Source organism: Sinocyclocheilus anshuiensis, unplaced genomic scaffold (assembly GCF_001515605.1).
Source record: "Sinocyclocheilus anshuiensis isolate Anshui unplaced genomic scaffold, SAMN03320099.WGS_v1.1 scaffold1805, whole genome shotgun sequence".
Lineage (NCBI taxonomy): Eukaryota > Metazoa > Chordata > Actinopteri > Cypriniformes > Cyprinidae > Sinocyclocheilus > Sinocyclocheilus anshuiensis.
This window is the reverse complement of record NW_015540382.1, coordinates 264,752-277,900: the sequence shown is the minus strand read 5'-3', so window position 1 is coordinate 277,900 and position 13,149 is coordinate 264,752. Positions and strand designations below refer to the sequence as shown.

General features: G+C 36.8%; 1 protein-coding gene across 2 annotated transcripts in view; it reads left to right on the top strand.

Moving 5' to 3' along the window:
- atg7 (ATG7 autophagy related 7 homolog (S. cerevisiae)) overlaps window positions 1–13,149 on the top strand; it is a 78,756-nt gene that overhangs the window by 32,763 nt on the left and 32,844 nt on the right. For both annotated transcript variants that reach the window (XM_016484603.1, XM_016484602.1), the window contains exons 17-18: window positions 1,336–1,411; window positions 9,949–10,029. In XM_016484603.1, coding sequence (XP_016340089.1) covers window positions 1,336–1,411; window positions 9,949–10,029 — 157 coding nt within the window. The remainder of the gene's footprint in view (window positions 1–1,335; window positions 1,412–9,948; window positions 10,030–13,149) is intronic.

The following is a 13,149-nucleotide window of genomic DNA, read 5'->3' as shown; positions in this document are numbered from 1 at the left end:
CTGAAGATCATGTGACACTTTATACTGGAGTAATGATGATGGAAATTCAGCTTTGCATCACAGAAATAAATTACATTTTAAAGTGTATTAAAATAGAAACCATTATTTTATATTGTAATAACATTTTGGAAGATTACTGTTTTTTTCTGTATTTTTGATCAAATAAATGCAGCCTTGATGAGCATAAGAGACTTATTTAAAAAACAGTACAAGTCTTACTGATCCCAAACTTTTGACCGGTGGTGTATATATACAGTATATATATATATTTATACAACAGTTCGTTCTGGTTCTCAAATCTGATTGGTTGAGAACCGTGAGATATTGTACTGGTATAGCTACAGGAACGCCCTTTCACAATTTTGTATCACTCCGCTTGTTCTAGCCGGGTCTATGTTTTTTTTTTTTTATTATTCACTGAGCTAATCGTAGAGTACGTTAGTTAATATAAGAAGAAACGTCTAGCTTCACGGTCTCTCTCTCTCTCATTTTGGATGCACGTCTGGAGCTTTGAATCCGTGGCGGAAGGAAGTAGTTCCGCACAAAAGAGGGTTTTATTAGGCACTCCGTTGTTTCTTGTTTAATTACACATGTTCCGTCGAACTGTTGTAAAAACGCAATATCACTATTGCTCATATATGGCTGCTGTGTGTCATGACAAACCGGCCCCCGGCCTTCACTCGTGCCCCCTCAGAATAAAAACAGTGCATGACGCTCCTGTCTTCCAGTATGGATTTTACTTCTAGTTTAATGAAGGTCTACCCAAGATTACTTCAGCATCATTTCGCTCCCAAGGCTTACGTTGACTGTTAGAGCCATTGGCGTAAATCTGATTGGTTGTTTGTTTGTTCTGGTGGCTGTAGCAATGGCGGTGCTGCCACTAAACACAGGATGTTGCATTTGGTGAGAAATGCTCTATCTGAGGCTTATGAGGCTCGTGGGTTATCTTGGCCTCTGGGCATTCATGCTCGCTCTGCGAGGGGTGTTGCTTCTTCCCAAGCTTTTTCTAGAGGTGCCAATCGCACATACACACACTGTAACTAAGCATTTGATGTATTGAAGTGCTTCTTGCCTTTAACACACAGGAAGTATTAGTAATTCACCAAACATAGCATAATACTCAGTACTTTCCTCTTTGACTGGCTGCCATTTGAATCACAGTTATGGCCTCAGGATTTGTGACTAAATCCAGCAGCAGCTAACACACACAGACACACACACACACACACACACACTGTAACTAAGCATAACACTGCTCTTTAATGGACTGACTGAAGTCTAATTTGAATCTGTTGTAGTGTTCTTCTCTTGATGTGTGATGTGTTTTTCTGTCAGAGGTTATGCTGTGGCTAGCAGCAGTGATGACCGGATGAATGAACCCCCGACCTCGCTGGGTCTCGTCCCCCATCAGGTCAGTTATGAGCTCCTGTCCAGTGTCTAATATACATTTATTTGTCATTTTAAGAATGTACTTTATTATTATGTAAATACCCTGCTGAACAGATGAGCATTGCAGATTGTTGTGTTTTGTTCTTTGTGGGGATGTAATCATGCTCAGCATGAGATGAACTGGCATTGAAATTCATGCTGACTTCTAAAGAAGGTTTTTGTCGCTTCAGTCATTTACTTGTCTGCCACAGTAATGTTAATGTCTTTGAATTATGCAATTAATTACGATTAGTTCACTGGATTAAACACTGTAGTCGATTGACATGCCAATGACCAGTAAAGGCTGGAATACAGTACATGACTTTTTCCCTGATTTTTGCCCTGATTTACAGTCTGGACAAATTGATGTTAGATGCTGAAAGTGCAGTTAGCTTCAGACTAAGATACAATCCAGTTGGAGGATATCAAACATGTTTTCAAATCATTTAGTTATCATTTGTCATGGGTCTTCTAGCAACAAGGCACATGTTTCTGCTTGAGTTTATTGTGTTCGGAGCGACTTGAAAGTCTGTTGCCCAGTTTTTCCTCTCTAACTATTTACATGGTCGGCAAGTTTGTCCGCTTTAAAAACACAACCAATATGATGCAAAACATGACAGCCAATTGTAATGTATTAGATATCTAATATAAAGTTATGTGAATATTGATTTTGGACCAATGAGATTTCACTGTGCAAAGACAAAGCAATTGAAATCAAACGATCAGCAAAACGTGCTGCATCTTGTCGTGCCTGTGGCCGGTTAGGAGAAAATCTCAGATTTATATAAAAGAGAGCTTTCATCATTTTTTGCTTTATCGCATCTCTAGTTTTCCTTTGTATTCTTTATGTTCCTTCCCATAGCTCTGTCACTCTTTGCCCGACTCATCAGCACTCATTGTTTGCACCTGTGTCTGGTTAACCCTGTCTGCTCAGCTTATATATAGCCTGGTTCATTCAGTCATTCATTGTGAAGTCTTGCATGTGTTATATACTGCATTTCTGAGTCTTGGCTTATTCTGCCCATTGTTTTGGATTACTCTTTGTCTGTGTTTCTTGTTGTTTGGACGGTTTTGCTGGTAAAAGATTTTTGCCTGTGTTTGGATCATGATTGTGGATTATCCTCTGAATAAACACTGTGTTCGGATCCTCAGCCTTTGTGTTCATGACACAAACAGGAGTTCCAATCTGAAACTATATATGTGTTTGTCAGTATATGAACAGAAGCTAAATAGAATCATAGAGAAGATGGCTAGTTTTTTCAGTCATTGCCGGGAGGTGAATCTCATAAACCTGACATTTGACCTGTGATCCAATTGATGATTCTGAAATGGCCAGAGCTTTTGAAAAGTTGTGATGCATTTTAAGCAAATGTATGAGACTATGTTATGTAGGCCTGTCGCAATAATCAATATATCGACTTATCGCGCAATATATGTACATGACCTCAATAATTTTCGGTGACGCAATATATCGCCCATTATATTTACTTAAAAATTAAGGTCACCATGTTTTGTACATTCCACTTGCACCTGTGTCTTTTGCAGCTTCTCATACATAACGTGGTATAGTTGGTGCTTGTTCAAATTTTTTTGCTTCAACAAAAAAAGTTTCATCTGCAGATATGGTAAAGTTTCATCTGCAGATATGATCTTGTTTAGGGATCTGTGCCTTTGTGCATACGGACATCTGATTGCTAAGTAGTGATTGTGTTTTTCAGCAATAAAGTGCACCGTTAATGTACAGAGAAAAGAAGGTCAGGGAAAAATCTGTAGATGGAAAAATCTCCATACAAGTTCTTTATGCATTTTTCTTTTTTTCTACTTGTTACTTTGCACTTTTTGTTAGAAAATGTTTATTTACTATTTATTCAAGTTTTTTAAGGTATCTAATATTTTGATACTTAATTTCCATGATCTAAATATTCTTAAAAATTAAAAGTTTGTTGTCATTTGGAAGTGTGTAGGCCTTCTTGCATTATTATGCTGTTACTTTATGATTATATATTCAGTGGCATAAAATGGTATTTAAAATGACAATAATATCGCTTATTGCAATTATTTCTGGGGCAATATATCGCACAACAAAAAGTTGTTATCGTGACAGGCCTAATGTTATGTGATAATAAAAAGAGAGAAAAAAAAAGCTAAAACTTTTTGGGACGTGGGGTCGTTCACTATTGTCTCCTGTGTTATTAGATAGCAACTGAAATGAAATGGAAAATTGAATGAGGAAGACGGGAGTAAATCCGTGGGCTAATCCTTCATGAAAGCGGTTGATGGCTCATACCGTAGGGCTTTGACGCTTATCGTTGCACACTTGGGGACGTTCACCAGCTTTATGAGTCTCTAGAGTCAGAGAGAATGAAAAGGAAAAGAGAGAAGATGGACTTGTGTATAGAAAGTGTTGAGGGGGAAGAGAATGCTTTTAAGCTCAGCTGTTTGAGCTGCTCTTGACCTGCCACTCCAAATGAAATTCCTTTTCATTGCCTGAATGGATTGACGCTGGCAGGAAGATGCACGTGCGACACTACCTTTCACAGGCAGGAGAAGTATTAAAGGGGCCATGTCCAATAATTTATAGCATTTTATTTTTTTTCAGCAAGTTCAACTTATAATGTCAGTCAAGGTTCCTTGCAGCATAAAGAGATATACATGACTGTTTCTACAATCTCTCTGACCCTTTGAATTTACAGCTGCCGCTCCAAACCTGTATGACAAAAGGAGATGTTTAGTGGAAGGTTCACGCTGCTCCTTTCCATACAGTGATAGTGGATGGGGACTGGGATGGTCAAGCTACAGAAATGACAAAAAAGCTGCAAAAATCCATGGAAGTCATTTGATAGCTTATCTGCTCCTCTTTCTCCATGTCAGATCTCATTAAGCTTCACATATAATGTGTCACACCCGAGTGTTTTATAGTGACTATTTTTAGTCCTTTTTGAAACGCGACAGTGTCTGTCCCTGTACTTTCATTTATTGGAAAAGAACAGCCAGGAACTTAAACAAAACCTAATTTAGTGTTCCATGAAAAAAACCTGAAGGATTGTGTTGACTGAGCTATTCGTTTACATTCCTGTAGCTCGAACTGTAGAGGATAGCGCTAGCAAGGTCATGGGTTCAATTCCCAGAGAATGCATCTGATAAATGAATGTAATGTGATGTTTAATGCGGTGTTATTTAGCGACTTGGCCCGTCCCAGTGATCGACAGTGTGAATTACGCCTACGCAGAGGTTAGCCAATCATATCAGAGCCCATTTAAGTACTAAAGTCTTAACGTTCAGAGAATTCAATTTTTTGGTGATCTATCCCTTTAAGATATTAGCATTTGCATGACCTCTGATATGGGCCAAGTTACTAAATTGTTGTTGATGTAAATGTGGGTGGCCATAATAATGAGCTCATGGTTTTGATGTCACAAGCAAGGAGATTTTTGAGCGTGATGCCATTTAGTTGAAATAATCGGTCTGGATGGATAGGGCAAGAAGATGTGAGGTGTGAAATTTAAAGCTTGTGTGACTTGAATGCATTATGTATTCATAAACCTGGCAAACAGAACACATGCAGCGACTGGATCATTATGATCCCTGACCTCATAAATTGTTTTGCCGGGATGAACATTAGGGCTTGTGTGAAAGTGATTCTGATTCAACATAACAGTTCCAATTCCCCCTTTTTAATTAATCCTAATAGCTTGTAATGAGTCTTTTATATCAGTTCTTTAAAAAAAAAAACAGATTTAAACAAGTCATTTTTTTGAGTCAGGCTTTGCTGGGCACCTTCAGTTCATCACGTTGAGTTCAGACTGCGTGCTCACAGCTCAGCAGAATCATTTGTTTTGCTGGGATGCTGTGAAACACAGTCTCAGTGCGGTTCTCTGTCCAAATCAGTGAAAGAACACAGATGTTCAAAACCCGCGAACAGAACTTAATGTCATCATTTTGTTTCAAGTATTGGAACTGGTTCCGAATAAGAACCGTTTTAATTTAAAAACCTGTACTGTTTTTCATATGCACTGTACGAAAAAAAAAAAGGTTTTCAAAGTTGTAAATAAAACAAAGATTATTGGAGTACATTTTACAAAAAATATGGTAACACTTTCTATGAAGCCCGTATTTATAACACATTATAAGGGCAAGGCATTATAATGAATGCATTATAAAAATAATTTAAAAAACTTATAATATGTTGTTTCATATCATAAATAATCATAACAACAATTATAATACATTATAAAACTTACTTATTTGTGGTTATAACGTTTATGAGTATGATTATGTATAACACGCAAATAAACACCATGTTAAATCCAGGTAATATCTCATATCTTGACATTATTTATTTAAGACCTGTAGAGTATCTTACTGATATTACAATAAATATAGTTAAAATCAAATGTGCCATATTACACTCATCTAAACAGATCTCTGATCTTACAGCTGTTTAAGAAAAAAAAATATTTTTATTATTATTATTGTTGTTATTATTTATAAGTGGTCTTTGTCTGCTTTAAATAAAGTAACAAGTTAACAACTGCAAGATATGAGATTTATAATATATCATAACTATGGGAAATATAATCCATTGTGAGTTAAGTGGATGCATTGTGTTCATTGTGTATTATAAATCATCATTAAACTCTTAAAAGCTATAACCACAAATAAGTAGATATTATAATGCATTACAACTGTTGTTATGATTACTCATGAGATGATACAACATATTATAAGGTTTTTATAATACATTATTCATTCATTATAATGCCTTAAGAATACTCTTATAATGCATTATAAATACGGGCTTCATAGAAAGTGTTACCAAAAAGACCATTTGAGTCTTTCTACTAAAAATCTCAATGTGCTGGGTTTTTTTTTTTTTTTTGCATTTATTTGTGAAATGTATGTCTGTTTTTGAGTGAAAAATGTTTCAAAGTAAATCCTACCTCTTTTTTTTTTTTCAGTGTATGATTCCTTTTAAAGGACACCATGTAAAAACACCAGCATATATTCCGCTGTGCTTGCGCGCTCTTATATGAATGATACATATTATATGTAGTTGTTTATATTACTATTTGTTGCAACTTCCAATCTCACTATAATTCATAAAGTGGCACAGCAGGACCCCCTGCCTGTGTGCTGAAGCTTAGCACAGCCTTGTAGCAAGAGCCCCCCACATGCAACGAACCTCACACACACACACACACACACACACAGTCACACACACACACACACACACACACTGTCACACACACACATACACACTGTCACACACATACACACAGTCACACACACGCACACACACACACAGACACACACACTCTCAGAGCACCACACACACACACACACACACACACACACACACACACACACACACACACACACACTCTGTCACACACAGTCACACACACACACACACTCTGTCACACAGGGGACTAATGACGAAGCTACAGACGTCAAAGAGCTGCTCTCTGGGTTATTAGCTCCACCAGTATGCAGCATTCATATGCCCCTTCAGAAATAATGCTCCCCTCCTCAAGAACCCATAACTGCAAATATGTGACTCCTTACACATAATGCGATTAATCAGAAAAGCTCTCTTGACTGTGTCTAATCTCAGCACAATGCCAGATGTTGGCGAACAGGACACATGCGACTGGGTCATTATAATCCCTGACCTCTTAAAGTGTTCTTGAAGGGATTTAGTGTTCTGACCTTTTTTGCATTAATGTTGCATTGGGCTGAACATGACAGCATGGCACACAGTGATGATGGGTGATTCGTTTCTCTTTAGCTCACACTGCACCCTGCTGGATGTGTGAGGGACTGCAGCGTATCTGCTCTGAGGGTTTGAAGGTTTATCTGTGCTGTTTTTCTAAACCAGCACTCTGTGATTGTCTAGTGAGTAATATTATCATAGTGCGCATGAGAGTAGTGCCTGTCAGAGCTGTGGTGTGATGAAGCAGCATCTCTTCCCTGTTCATCAGCCATAACAAGCAACATGCATTTTATTGATCATTTGGTTTATATTCCTGTCATGTTGTGCCGCTCCACTAACTGTTAAAAAAACTGAGAAAAAAAATCTTGCTCCACATATATGTATACTATTGAAAAGTTTGAGCTCATTTTTTTAAAGAAATTAATACTTTTATTCAGCAGCGATGCATTAAGTTGATCAAAAGTAACATCTGTAATGTTACAAAAATGTCTATTTCAAATAAATGCTGTTCTTTTGAACTTTCTTTTAATCTGTGAATCCTGAAAATAAAATGTATCACCGTTTCCACAAAAATATTGTGCAGCACAGCTGTTTTCAGCATTGCTAATAATCAGAAGTGTTTCTTGAGCAGCAAATCAGCATATTAGAATGATTTCTGAAGATCATGTGACACTGAAGACTGGTGTTCAGCGTCTCGATCAAAGACTTCATGGATCCTGAAGCTGAACCTACAGCCTTTCAATTACCGGCCCAGATGTTTAATCACTGAACACACCCCTACAAAACCTTAATGCAGTGGCCCCAAAAAACTCTAGAACAGTATTTGAAATGTATGGATTTCATTGCATTAGTGACAGGAGATTATCACCAAGTGTCATGTGGAAACAAATGACTTCATGAAGTGTCAGTGAGTTTGAATCAGCTGGTGGTTTGCTCGTTTTTAGTGGCTGCATGAAGTCAGTTCTCCTGAAGGTGTTGTAAAAGAGGAACCAACATCACATGAACCACCAACATCACCTACTAACCACAAACAAACACAAAGTCTTCATGTTCAACACGACATCTGTTGTTTTAACATTTCAGAACTAGTGGGTTTTTCTTTCTTTGCAGTTATTGACACTTGCCTGTTTTTTTTGCATTGATATTCTTTTTAAGGTGTTTGAAGTGCTGCTGTATGTAAATGCTCTGATGTAATCTCATGCTCAAACTTCACGATTGCAGTCCCCACCAATTTGATTTAAAAAGTAATCAGATTTGAATAGATTTGAACAGAAGCACATTGGATGATTTTGTTGGATTTACATTAAAGTGTCTTGCGCTGGAGCGCATGGACTCATGGGTAGTGCGTAATGCATCAGCGCCTGTAAATGCCTGGTAATCTTCATGCCGAAGCTTCAACCCCTCTTATCTTCCCCTACGGCTCTTTCTTTAATTTGCTTTCAATTAAGATCAGCTGGCGACAGTAACTCCAGAGACGCATATATGCAGTGAGAGCAACGTGACTGTAATTGAACACAGCGCTCTATCATTTGCCGGCGGCTTGCTCCACTCTTCTGGAATGTGCTGTTGGATGAGCGTGGCGTGGCTTTCATACCAAAACCACCAATAATCATTTACATTTACTTGTAGAAAAGTGTCTGTTTCTTGATGGGAAGTGTATGTGTGCAACATGAGTTTATTTCTTCTAGATTTATGGAATCCTTTTGTTTTTATAATAGTGTATTTAAAGATCATGTTCATGTCCAGGTCATGTGATATATATATATATATATATATAATATTTTTTAAAACATTTCACAAAATATTACTTAAAAAATAATGTCTAGTGCGAAATATTTTCTCATTTTTCTACATTTACAATAAAAGATAGAAATCTTATAATGAAACCTCTGGAAAATTATGCCTATGCCTTTGCATATGCGCTATTGTCATAAAAATGGTCACAATATAACAAAAAAATCTTAATGATCCTAAATAGACTTCATTTGCACAATGCAAAACATAATTTCTTACAATTTGTTGGCATAATTACATTTTTAAGCTTAAATTTGTGTGTGTGTGCGTGTGTGTGCGTGTTTGTGTGTGTGTGTGTGTGTGTGTGTCTGTGCATGTGTCTGTGCGCGTGTGTGTGTGTGTGTGAGTGTGTGTGTGTGTGTGTGTGCGTGTGTGTGTGTGTCTGTGTGTGCGTGTGTGTGTGTGTGTGTGTGTGTGACAGTTTGTGTGTGTGTGTGTGTGCGCGTGTGTGTGTGTCTGTGTGTGCGTGTGTGTGTGTGTGTGTGTGTGTGAAATAAGGCACATGAATTCTCTTTAACAGGTTTAAAATTGGATGTGATTTACAATACTTTAACTTTAATTAACATTAATGTAAGTTTGTCATTTGAAAGATATAGTTATGTAAGGTTCTTCCTTTCAGAAATATTTAATATTTATTTCAAAATAAACATTATTTTCAGAAGATTTTATTGATGATTTATTAAAATCCATTGCATTTTTTTCTCTGATGATCAAAAATCCAAGTAATGTAAAATTTTTTCATAGACGATGTATGACAAATCAAGCTGAAATTTTCGTTAATACTCTTTTTACATAAGATCAGGAAAAGCCATGAAATCTTACACTAATAAATGTTAAGTATTTTTTGAGCTATTAAAAGGGCTACAGAGCATGATGGTTAAGATACAACAGAAGATGGTTTTTATAATGGTTACTGCCTGCTGTCTTTACTGCCACACACCAGGTGGCGCTAGAGATTAAGGAACATTTTTCCATACTGATACTGTAGCTTAAAAACATTTGTTTCTTTACAGATTCGAGGATTCCTGTCAAGATTTGACAACGTTCTTCCTGCCAGTTTGGCGTTTGACAAATGCACCGCATGCTCACCGATAGTAAGTGACAAGTTTACATGCTTTTGATTTGGGATTGAGATGAATGCAACTTTATTAGAAATGTTACGCAATGCCTGAGTTGTGTGCATTGTGGTTAAAGATAAAATAAAACAAAAAAAACAATTGTAATAATGAAATAGTTTAGAGTTAAACTAAGATAATGAATATGCTTGTGTAAGGAGTCGTGTAATGGTATCTTCAGCATGTTGCCGGTTCTTCTGCAGATAATGAAGTATCTGTAGATGATGTGTGTGTGTGTGTGTGTGTGTGTGTGTGTGTTAGAGAGGCCATGTGTTGTGAATTAGGCTCCTTGTTGATGTCACAGCTGTATGTGAGTAATTAGGGCTGAATTGAAATGTTTTTTCCCAGCGGTCGCGCTGTTGTCGACGGGTTCACGTCTCATAAATCTGCTCAATCTCTTCTGCATGTGTGTATGTGCTCTCCCAGTGGTTTCTCTCTCATTTAGCAGCTCTGTAGCCACTCCTTCTTCACAAACACACACTCGTACCTGAACACAGTGAGTCTGAAGGCTGACGGTGAGCTGTGGCCGTTCCCTTCCCCCTCTTCTACTCTAGCTTCACTCACTTTCTCTCCCAAGTTCTCTCTCTCTCTCTCGCTTTCTATTTTCTTCGTGCTGTAAAGACATAAAAGACTCATAAAACGTCTCAGATCCTTACACTTTGATGCAAGACTGTCAGGGAACTGTGTGAGGTAAATGTCTCGGGGTTCCTGTCCAAGTCTTTTAAAGGAATAGTTCACCAAAAATCAAACTTTTCATTATTAAAACATTTTTATGAGGTTAGGAAGTGATAACAGACTTGTGTTTAAAGTTGAACTGTTCCTTTATGCTACTGAAAACAAAAAAGTTTTGTTTTTCTAAATGGACCTACATGAACCGTCTTTAGATTCAGTTGATTTTGATGAGATGCTGTTTATATTGTGACTGATTCTCAAAGCAGCTACACCTTTCAGACTGTTAATGATCAGCATCACAGTCACTGGTGAACGTTTCTATTCAGGCGTAATAAAGGTCGTATAAGGCCGCAGGTTCTCTAGAAGTGTATTTCTCTTAGGAAACTCCAACCAGCAGCACATTAAAAACTCTTGCCCATTGTCTACAAGCATGTGTTTTCGAACACATCCCTCCCGGGAGGTCTTTAGTGAACACTGCACACTGCTTGTTTGTTTGTTTGTTTTAAGTGTGAAATGTGAGTCTGTGAGCTCACAGAAAACACATCCACACAGTCCTACATCCGTAGTGTTGTTACAGTTGGGCCAAAATGATTGGACATTATAGAAAAGTGGTCATGAGGAAAGAGATTATATCCTCAGATCGATAGATAGATAGATAGATAGATAGATAGATGGGTCATTCTGCATCAACTCAACCAGAGGTCCCCGGCAATAAAAAAAAAAAAATTAATTTCAATTTTCAAATTTTTTATTTTTTTTCCCCCTGGTTAAAGGAATACTTTAATGAAGATGAAAGGCAAACTATTAAATGTCATGGTTGTATATTTACTGAGTAATCCATTACTTTGTAGAGGGAGGTCATTTCGTGTCAAATCAAACAAATTTCAGAAATTCCCCTGGCTAAATGTTTATTTATTTATGTATTTATTTATTTATTAATCTATGTATTTATTTGTTGTTGTTTTATTTTTTTTTTATATGTCATGGATGTATATTTACAGTAATCCACTATTTTGTAGAGGGGGTCAAAATGACAGTTTTCACAGATTTGGAGAGATTTGGAGCTATTTTTCCACAGAGATGGTAGCTCTATTAATAAATCTGACTTAAGCAATCTTTGTTGAATTATACGCCAATGATGACACTTGGGAAAAAGCGCTTTCCAGTATTTTCTTCCCAAAGTTTGCATGTCTGTAACTCAAGAAGTATTAAATATATCTTAGTGTCCTATTATATTTTAGTTCTTAAACTTTTCTTTTAGTATCTCCATTTTTTGGCCCCTTTATGGTTCAGTTTCAGAGATATTAGGATGTCAATGTGGTTCCAAGAGTAAATTGTTAAATTGTACACATTTTCAGTGGTCAAAAACCAAATGTGGGTCACTTCTCATAGAGACGATCATTTTTATTTTAAAGAGGAATGTTTAAAGAACAAATAATATTGAAACTAGGAATGTATATTATTTCCCTCCATCAAAACAAATGCATTAAACATATCTTTCTGAGTGCCAAAAAAGTGTATTTTAAAAAAAGTGAGCATGCTTGTAACTCAAGAGGTATTAAAGTTATCTTAATATCCTTTTTGTTTGTAATCTTAATTTTTAAGGCCCTTTATGGTTCAATCCCAGAGATATCGGGATCTCAGTGCAGCTCCATGTCCAAATGGTTGAATCCTGCCCATTTTCAATGGTCAGAAACCAAATGTGGTTGTGTGTTTATCTAGTTATGACTGTTGACACTGCAAGCATGCAAATAATAACAGTAACCCAGGGTTTAGGAATGTACAGTGTGACATGTCAGGTTATGAATAACCAGGATTAATCATTAACTCCAGGTAAAGTATGAGCAGTGTGAAAAGTAAAACAAGATTAACCATTTAGAAAACAAGATACATCTGTAGTTTCAATATTGTTTATTCTTCAGACATTCTTCTTTAATTACAATAAGTATCAGCTGTATAAAAACAAAAGTGTCCAACATTTGGTTTGACCACCGGTTTGACCAACATTGACCACTGAATATGGGGAAAAATTAAACAATTTGGACATGGTGTCTTATTGAGATCCCCATATCTCTGGAACTGAACCATACAGGGCCATCAAAATAAAGATACCTAAAGAAAAGTGTGTTAAGAATTAAAATCTAAAAGGGTATTTAGGTATTTGGAATACTTCTTGAGTTACAGACATGCAAACTTTGGAGAGAAATACTCAAAAACTGCTTTTTAACAATTTTGAACTGTCACCACTGTTAGATAATGCAACAAAAATTGCTTAAGTCAGCATATTTTACTAATAGAGCTACCAATCTCTGTGGAAAAATGGCCTAAAATCTCAGGTGAGATGGATGATGGATGGGTGGATGATGGATGATGGATGATGGATGGATGGATGGATGGATGATGGATGGATGGGTGGATGATGGATGA